The sequence below is a fragment of the Musca autumnalis genome, unplaced genomic scaffold (assembly GCF_047663935.1).
Source record: "Musca autumnalis isolate F117 unplaced genomic scaffold, ASM4766393v1 scaffold_3, whole genome shotgun sequence".
In the NCBI taxonomy this organism is placed as follows: domain Eukaryota; kingdom Metazoa; phylum Arthropoda; class Insecta; order Diptera; family Muscidae; genus Musca; species Musca autumnalis.
The window spans coordinates 26,301,346-26,310,798 of record NW_027411866.1 but is presented as its reverse complement, the minus strand read 5'-3'; the positions used below and the strand labels follow the sequence as shown (position 1 = coordinate 26,310,798).

Below are 9,453 nucleotides of genomic sequence, written 5' to 3'. Positions count from 1 at the left end.
GTTACTACCCAGGAAAATGTTCGATGACAAATCATGAGTTGAATCATAGGTGCAAGTGACATGTCATAGGTGAAAATTTAGGTGAATCACCAATGACATTTACAAGGGAGTGACACATCATTTCACGAATTCATTGTCATAGCATTTTGCACCAGTTCATTGTCATAGCGTCTTACACCAGTTCACTGTCATAGCGTCTTACACCAGTTCACTGTCATAGCATCTTGCACCAGTTCATTGTCTTGGCTTCTTGCACCAGTTCATTGTCATGGCTTCTTGCACCAATGCTTTGGATCCGGATTTTCGCCAATCAGAAATAAAATTCGCAATACAATATGCAATTTGTTGAATTAATAAGAATACAATGCGCAGATCCGATACGAATCATCATCAGATGTTATTTTTCTTTATTTTGCATGTAATTTTCAAAATTATATATTACATTAAGATGCAATATCACATTTATCTCTTGCGATGTCTGCAAGATACTTCTTTCAACTTGGGCGTTCCGTTTTTGGGAAATCTAGTATAAATATGAATTCTGTTATTTTATTTCAAAAGAAAAAGCTTATCCTGTAATAGTTACCATGTTATTGTCTCTTTTATACTTATTTTACCGATCTTCTACTTTGCTTCTCTAACTTTGCATGCCATGTTTTGTGATATCGTGATCTTTCCATTGGAGTTTTGTTCCCTCGGGTCGCATAACGTCAAATGGCTCGTCGTACTAATATACCGGTGGCATCCTTATCCATCCTGTTGACATGGCACAGCCAACCCAATAATTGCAGCACGATATGTTTTCCTATATCGGTCTTGGGGTCGGCTGGTGGAGCTCGTGGTTTATAGACCGTGTGTTTTTCATATTTCTTTTTAATATCCACAAAACGAAACAGGTTTCCAAACACAAAATATATTTTTCTTTTGTTTTATATCAATTTACATTGTATTTTCAATTAAAATATATAAATTTTGCCACTATCGATCACTTTCATCTGACTTTTATTTTCATTTTAACAATTACTTCTGCAAGTACACAATTATTCGCGTACATGAGTATTTGATAATTTATTGTGCGGGTACTTATCAATTTTTTTAAACTCATGACAATATTATGGCAAAGATCGGATCTTTCACCACTTCAATTTCACTCATGAAAATCCGATGAAAAAGATAGGATATTTCACGACTTCAATTGCACTCATGAAAATTCGATGAAAAAGATCGGATCATTCACGACTTCAATTGCACTCATGAAAATTCGATGAAAAAGATCGGATATTTCACGACTCCTTTCGCACTCATGCAAAAGAACCAGTGAAATCATGATTTCACATGGAATCACTTCCATTTAATTTTACTGGGTATTGATTTTAAACTATTTATTCTGATAAAGGACAACATGTGGATAATCTTTGGCCAGACCTACATCCTCATATAAACAAATTCAACAAAATATTGTAATTTACCCCAAAACATTGTGCAATTGTGTGAAAAGATTAGGCACTTTCCATACCGGCGACACCTACAAAAAAGAAACACACTACAATCTCTTTGTCTATAAATTTATTAGTCTATGATTCTGAGCCGGATTAAAAAAAGAAAGACCCTGTCGTGAGAGAATTTAATTAAACAAAGGTTACATTTATTGCTCACTTGATCCTTGTTTTTATTTATTTACATACATATGTACATACATAATTATTTTTTATTTACATATTTATTTCTTAACCTTTCCATTGTATTTTTCAGGATGCACTCTTTGAACATGGGCAGCTAAATTTGAACTGTATTTATATCCCTTGCTGCAATATTTACACTTATAGCGCGATGTGTTACCCTCATGCTGGGAAATCTTATGTTCTAGCAAGGCAAACGATGTACGATAAACTTTATCACATTCGGTACATTTGTAACGTTTTTGTTCACATTGTTCACGCCTGTTTGCCCTTTCAGCCTTAAAGAGATCTGTGTGAACTTTTTTGTAGTGCACAAGACGAGCGGATGGTTCACGGAAATTCTTTGGACACCATTTGCAATTGAAAGCTCTTTCCATTGTATGTACTCTCGTCAAATGGTTATCCAAATTTGGTTTGACGGGAAAGATTCGATCGCAAATATGACATTGATGACGTTCGTCGTTATGGTACATGGCTTTGTGTACTTTTAAATCAGGTTTATCTTTATAGGATTTTCCACATATATCACAAACAACGCGGGTTTTGTTCTGGTCATGTTTCGGCTTACCCCCACAGAATTCCGGATGAATTTGAAAATATGAAAGTTTAATAAACGATTTGCCACATTTTTTGCATTCATAGGTTTTTCTTGGTTTAGGGGAATCAGAATGTAGTTCCTCGTTATGTTGAATTAGACTGCTTTTCTTGTAGAATGTCACACAACATAGGTGACATTTAAATGCCGCGCGGGCTGTGTGATAGTAGATGTGTTCAACGATTTCATAACGATAACGTAATTGTTTATGGCAGCATTCAATGTAACCCTCCTGAGAGTTGGGATGTTGTTCGGCAAAGTGTTCACGCAGCAAAGTAAATTTGGAACAGGTAACATCGCATAGCTTACATTCGAGGCTGGGTTTCCACTTAGCAATTAAGTTATCGTAATCTTCAACGGTTAGCAGCGGAATTCGGCTGTGTTCCAAGATCAATTTATGTGGTTCTTCCTCCTCCGATGTTGGTGTCTCGCTATCGGAATTTCCTTCATCATCCTTATCTGAATTTTCATTATCGAAATCTAAGGCTTGTTTTGGAGATCCGCTTGCTGAGGTGGTGGCGGTTTTTGCTCGAGCTGGACTAGTGGCATTTGTTTGCATTGAAGATTCCACTGTCCTAATATCATCTTCTTCTTCTGAATTCTCCTTATCAAAATCTAAGGCTTGTTTTGGAGGTCCGCTTGCTGTGGTGGTGGTGGTTTTTGCTCGAGTTGGACTCGTGACTTTTTTATGTATTGAAGATCTTACCCTTCTAATCTCATCTTCTTCTTCTGAATTCTCCTTATCAAAATCTAAGGCTTGTTTTGGAGGTCCGCTTGCTGAGGTGGTGGTGGTGGTTTTTGCTCGAGTTGGACTCGTGACATTTTTTTGCATTGAAGATCCTATTGTCCTAGTCTCGCCATCTTCTTCTTCTTCTGAGTTCTCGTTATCAAAATCTAAGGCACTTTTGAAATGGCCGCTTGCTGAGGTTGTGATCTTTAGTCGAATTGCAATCTTATCATCTTTTTCCACTAAAGATCCAATTGATGTGTGGTGGTGTGGATTTTCTTCTTCTTCTGAACTCTCGTCATCAAAATCTAAGGCACTTTTAGGAGGCAAATTTGTGGATGTGACAGGTTTTGTTTGACTTAAAGGCGTGCCATAATTCGTTAGTAAAGTTCCTGGCGTAATGGATGCCTTTGGAGTTGTAAGTCTTCTGTCATTTTCTTTAGAGACTGATGTGTAGTTTGTCTGCTCTTCATTTTTGGAATTGTTATCGCTATCCTCTGCCTCCTCATCGGATACATCAAAATCGAAAGCGGTTTTAATTGCTGGAGGCTTCACTGCTAAACTTCTCTGGTTGCCAGCATTGCACTCAAAGGAGCCTTGGGTTGTATTGGGAGCTGTATACCTTCCAGGTCCATTTTTGGTTTCAATAATTTGCTGCTGGCCTGGTTCATAATTGGGCCGTTTAACGGCTTGGTGTTTTTGAGTCTTGCAGCCATTTCCTTTATGTACAGATACCTTAAATGTTTCAAGATTTTTCCGACCCGATGGAATAAAGCTTCGTTTAGAGCCTTGTTGTTTCTGGCGATTGATTCTTTTTCGTTTATAGTTGGCCAAGGGAATGTCCTCATCACTGCTACTGCTGCTGCCGCTACTACTTTCATTTTCGCTTCCTCCTGACCATTCGGATTCGGAATTAGAGAATTCTTGTTCCGAATCTGAGTGCTGAGTGGAATCTTCACAATACGAATCCATGACGTTGGGCGTTGAAAGGGAGTTTTGGAAGTTTTTGGTAGTCCTTCTACGGGTTCTTGTCCAATATGTTATGCTGCCCTTTTCGATTTCGTTGGTGGAACTGTTATCTTCTTGTTCTAATGAGCCACTTGAGCTACTGTTGTTGTGTCTTTCTGAGATTTTGGGAGCTAAGCCTGGATTTTGGAAGGTTTTAGGCGATGTCGAATTATTATTTCGAGCTAAGTTGTGCTGCGCGTCTTTAGAGACCTTGGATTGTGGAGTGAAATTTTCTGCAGGGGAATGTGCAACGATGGGCGCCACATTGTTTTGTCCTTGCGAGGTGACATTGGAGTTCGGTGAACTGAGATCTTTTGTTGTGGTATTACTGGATTCGTCTTCGTTTTGTTCTGATGAGCCAATTGACGTTTTTGCGGAGGTTTCAGAATTGCTCTTCTGTGAGAGCAGAGCAGAGTTGCTACTTTCTGGGATTTTAGAAGATACCGTATTATTGGCAGCTGCTATATTATTTTCTCCTTGGTTGTATTCCGCATCACCAGAGCCCTTGGATTGTGGAGTGGTGATATTGTCGCCATTTGAAGGAGCGACGTTGGGCGCCAGACCATGGTACATAACATTGCTGCCTGGCGAACTGAGAGCTCTACTCGTAGTTTTGTTGTATACTGTAGCGCATTGTTCTAAAGAGGCACTAGGGGTTTTGGCACAGACTTGAGAATTATTGTTCCCCGAAAGCAGTGCAGAGTTATTTCTAATAGAGATTTCGGAAGTGAAGGCTCTGTTTTGGGATACATTGAATGCCGTGTTACAATTATTTTCACCTATGGTGAACGCCACATTTCCAGAGTCCTTCGATTGTGAAGAGAAATTTTCTCCATTTGAATGTGCGGCATTGGGCGCCATTCCTTTAGCGGTGGCATTGTTGTCTGCTGCCTCAAGATGTTGAACGCCATAGGCAATTGGCTTAGAATTATTTTCAGTCAAGCTGTAATCCACCTCACTGGCATCTTTGGAAGAGCTTACGCTTTTTGTATGTGCGACATTGGAGGGCAAAATGTTTAGAACATTTGCGGAGGCATTTGAGTTCGATCTATTGATATTTTGAACCGCAATAACTAAGGATTGTAAAGCTAAAATTGGATTGTCTTGTTCTGCAGATACACTTGAAGTCATGGGCCAGTAATTGTTGAGGATTTTAGAAGTTGAGGCAGCATTTTGTGGGACTTGGGAAACTGGTTTACAATTATTTTCAGTTATGTTGTGCTCAGCACAGTTAAGGTTTGCCGAGTCCTTGGATTGTGTAGTGAAATTTACTCTATTGATATTTACAATGTTGGGCGCCAAAATGTTTAGAATTTTTGCGGCGGCATTTGAACCTTCAGTATTAAGATTTTGACTAGTGGCATTAATGGGGTTTGAAGATATAAGTTTGGAAATACCTTTATATGAATTTGTGACGTTGGGCGCCGAAATTTGTAAATCTTTTGATGGAACACTTGAAGCTGCATTCCTGTGGTTTTGAGTGGGATGATTTAGGGATTTTGGTATCATACTATTGCAAACTTTGTCATTTCCAACGTTGGGCGCCAAAATTTGGTGATCTTTTGCTGGAACACTTGACAATGTCATATTGATATTCTGAGTGGTATTATTTAAGGAGTTTGGAGCCAACCAGTTTGAAACGTTGTTCTGGGACAAGGCAATGTTGGGCGCCAAAGTGTGTTGTGTATTGCTATTTGAATTTGCGACATTGAGGTTTGGCGAAGTATGATTTGCGAGTTCAGGAGCCAACCTGCTGGGAACCCCAATATTCGGATTTCTGACGTTGGGCACCAAATTGTGGAAATTTTTTGCTGGAACACTTGAAGATTCGATATTGGGGTATTGAGTGACATTATTTACGTGCTCTGATGTCAAAATGTTGCAAATTTTGTTATTGGAATTTTCAAAGTTGGGCGCCAAATGTTGGAAATCTTTTGGTGGAATATTTGAAGAGGCCTTATTGATGTCTTGCGCTGTTTTATTCACTGGTAATGGGGTCATCCAGTTGGAAACTTTGTTCTTGGATCTCGCAATATTGGCTGTCAAGGCACATCTACTCAAACCCGATTTATACCAATTAGCGCAATTGGGCGTCAAAACTTCTTTGGTGTCTGTGCTATTGATATTTTGAGTTGTATTGTTTTTGGTGACAGTTTTTGGTAAGGCTTGGAAAGACCAGCTGTTACCCATTTCAATATACGAATTTGTCACGTTGGGCGCCAAATTTTCTACATCGTTTGTGTTTAATTGTGAGTCTTCACTATCGAAGTTTTGAGTAGCATTGTTGACTGGTCCCAGAGTAGATCTGTTGTCAACTTCGTTCTTCATATTTGTGAGGTTGGGCGCCAAGCTGAATTCGGAACCTGTGGTGTTGATGTTTTGAGTTGTGTTATTTACAGTGGTGGTGATATTGAGATTTGGACTCCTTGTAATTGCGGAGGACATATTGAAATTGTTGAATCCTTCTTTATATGAATTTATCATGTTGGGCGCCAAGCTGAAATCGGAATCTGTGATGTTGATGTTTTGAGTTGTGTTATTTACAGTGGTGGTGATATTGAGATTTGGACTCGTTTTAATTGCGGAGGACATATTGAAATTGTTGAAACCTTCTTTATTTGAATTTATAATGTTGGGCGCCAAAATTTGCAAACCTCTTGCTGCGGTATTTGATGTTGAGCTATAGAGATTTTGTGTTGCAGTATTTATTGGTGCCAGAGGCAAACGCTTGCAACCACCTCTATTCAAATTTTTAACATTGGGCGTCAACTTGAGTGAATGTTCAACCGTATCACTGGAATTTGAGAAATTTAGAATAGAATTTTCTATTTGTTCTGCAGCCAACTCGTAGAAATTTTTTGGAGAGACATTTGAACGGCTTGTATCCGATGGGGAGGGTATTTTGTTCATTTCGACACCGACTTTGAATTGCTGAGAAAATGTTGGAACCTTCGAGGTTGTGACATTGGGCGTCATTGACATGCTGCCCATTGTTTGCTGAGCTAGAGTTCTGCCTATGGATTTAGTAGCGTTGGGCGCTAATATGTCGTTTGCCTGTAGATGTAGAGCTCGGCCTATCGAATTTGCGACATTGGCCACGAAGTTTGGTAAAGAGACACAATTCGAATTTGTGGCATTGGGCGACAAAATATCCACTGTTTGCTGGGTTTGAGTTCCGCCAATGGGGCAAGTTGTGTTGAACACATCTTTTGATTGTTGATGGAAACTTTCATCAAATGAATTTGTGACATCAGGCGCCGACATGTCCATTGCTTGTTGAGGAAAAGTTCCATTAAAGGAATTTGTGACGTTGGGCGCCATCGTGTTTTTAACTTTTGTTTTTTGATGTAAAGTTCCACTAATTGCATTTGCTATGCTGGACGCCGACATGTCTATTGCTCGCTCAGGGAATGTTCCTTTAAACGAATTTGTGACGTTGGGCGACAACATGTTCCTCGTTTGCTGAGACTGAGTTCCGCCAATGGGATTAGTTGTATTGGGCGCTAAGATATCTTTTGATTGTTGAGGGACAGTTTCACCATGCGAATTTGTGACCCTGGGCGCCGACATGTCCATTGCTTGATCAGGGAAAGTTCCATTAAAGGAATTTCTCACGTTGGGCGTTAAATTGTTCATTATTTGTTGAGATAGAATTTCGCCTACCGAATTTGCGACATTGGGCGCCAGCTGTGGCAAATTTCCAACTACTGAATTTGTGATGGTGGGCTCCGACATTCCCCTTGATGGCTGTGGTAAACTTCCTCCTATCAAATTTGGGATTTTAGACTCCGACATGCCCTTTGCGTGCTGAGATAAAGTTCCAATTTTCGAATTAATGGTGCTGGGTGTCAAAATTTGAAGAGCTTTTGTGGCAACATTTGTATCTGTGTTACTGTGGAGACTTTCAGTGGTTGGGTTATAATAATCCGCATTCTGCGATGACAAATGAGATGCATGATGTGGACTTTTGACTTCATTTGGAATTCTAGACTTTGAAGCCGAAATAACTATAAGTTTCTTTTGTGTGGTAAATACATCATCACGAAATTTATGAAATTCCCTAAGCCAGCGGGAACATTGCCAACAGATGGAACGAAATGGCGTGGACCATTCCATGCGAAGAAACTGCAATGGAAAAGAATGTTTGTTATTTTTTTTAAATATTAAATCAAACTTAGAGACACTATAAAACTTACCTCTTCTGAGAAATATATTACCACAAGCTTGTAGATTTCCGTTGGAAAATTATTTCCATCATAGATATGCTCACATCCAGCTCCTATCAAGCGAGCACAAAGGCGACAATATTTTTCCATTGTTTCGCATTCGGCATTCGAATTAAAAATGATGACTTTTTGACGAAGCTCTTAATATATTCTTTCATCGGGTACCTTGTGGAATATTTTCTTATGAGAATTTCTGTAGAGAAAGGATAGATTTGGTTTCTTGGAAATTGTTCTATTAATAAATACCTTTGAGTCGATGCTACCTGAAATGCAATAAAAAAGGGATTGTTTTGCGTGTGTTGCCAATTACCGCCACTTACCGCGACTGTTGACGTCAACGGTGAGTTGACACTTGTAATTTAACACCTGAAATATTTCTCTCTACCTGTAATGAAAGGAAACGTTTAAAATTTGTTGAAAAGGTCCAGAGTGTTTATGACCTTTAGGGAGAAATTATTTGAATAAGAATGTTATAAAGAGGAAATGCCTTGCCTGCTATATAAGGCGCCCAATGTCGAAAAATTCGGTGGGTGAACTTCTACTTCAGCAAATAATGGACATTTTGGCGGCCAACATAACCAATTCAATAGGAGGAATCCGACGTCAACTAGCAAAAGAGACTTTGGCGCCCAACGTAACTTCTACTTCAGCAAATAAAGGACATTTTGGCGGCAAACATAACCAATTCGATAGGAGGAATCTGACGTCAACTAGTAAAAGAGACTTTGGCATCCAACTTAACAAACTCTATTTGTGAAACTTTACCTCAATAAACAAAACGTGGTGCCCACGTCACTAATTCGATTGGTGAAACTTTCCTCAGTAATCGAAAGACATGCCGATGCACAACGTTATCAATTCGTTTGGTGGAAGTTTCCCTGGGCAAGTATAAAGCTATGTCGCAAATTTGGCAGGCTGAGCTCTACATCACCAGGCAAACGCTATTAAATCCATAGGCGGAACTCTAGCTCAACAAACAATGGACAGCATGTCAATGGCGCCCAATACCGCAACATCGACGCTTGAAAAGTTTTCTCAGCAATTTAGATTAGGTTATAGGATACGCAGCTGCTGTATGGGCAGCCACTCCACTCGGAGACCTTGAGGTCCATTGTGTTCATACTGGATATTGAAAAACTGGTTGAAGATATTCTGGTGTGATGTAGATACGTATGTGTGACTGTGGTTGTGTATAGATGAAGATTGAGGATGAAGGTG

The 9,453-nt window shown here is 39.4% G+C and overlaps 2 protein-coding genes across 2 annotated transcripts; both read right to left on the bottom strand.

Annotated features, from left to right (window-relative positions):
- Positions 1-1,679: 1,679 nt before the first annotated feature.
- Positions 1,680-6,342, bottom strand: LOC141396890 (uncharacterized). The gene has a single exon (XM_073972603.1). It carries the CDS (start codon positions 6,335-6,337, stop codon positions 1,721-1,723), a length of 4,617 nt encoding a protein of 1,538 aa, XP_073828704.1. The 5' UTR covers positions 6,338-6,342; the 3' UTR covers positions 1,680-1,720.
- Positions 6,343-6,476: 134 nt separating this feature from the next.
- On the bottom strand, positions 6,477-8,620 carry LOC141398110 (uncharacterized). The gene is made up of 4 exons (XM_073975340.1): positions 8,499-8,620; positions 8,206-8,428; positions 6,554-8,134; positions 6,477-6,506 (listed from the first exon to the last, which is right to left on the bottom strand). Exons 2-4 carry the CDS (start codon positions 8,323-8,325, stop codon positions 6,477-6,479), a joined length of 1,731 nt encoding a protein of 576 aa, XP_073831441.1. The 5' UTR covers positions 8,326-8,428; positions 8,499-8,620.
- Positions 8,621-9,453: the final 833 nt, after the last annotated feature.

What these genes read in the sequence shown, in the direction of transcription:
- LOC141396890 (XM_073972603.1), bottom strand. Translation starts at nt 6,337, where the DNA reads ATGAAGAACGAAGTTGACAACAGATCTACTCTGGGACCAGTCAACAAT.
- LOC141398110 (XM_073975340.1), bottom strand. Translation starts at nt 8,325, where the DNA reads ATGGAAAAATATTGTCGCCTTTGTGCTCGCTTGATAGGAGCTGGATGT. An exon ending in TAATATATTTCTCAGAAGAG is followed by an intron (nt 8,135 to 8,205) that starts GTAAGTTTTATA and finishes TTTCCATTGCAG; the next exon opens with TTTCTTCGCATGGAATGGTC. An exon ending in ATCTCAATATCACCACCACT is followed by an intron (nt 6,507 to 6,553) that starts GTAAATAACACA and finishes TTCCGATTTCAG; the next exon opens with CTTGGCGCCCAACATGATAA.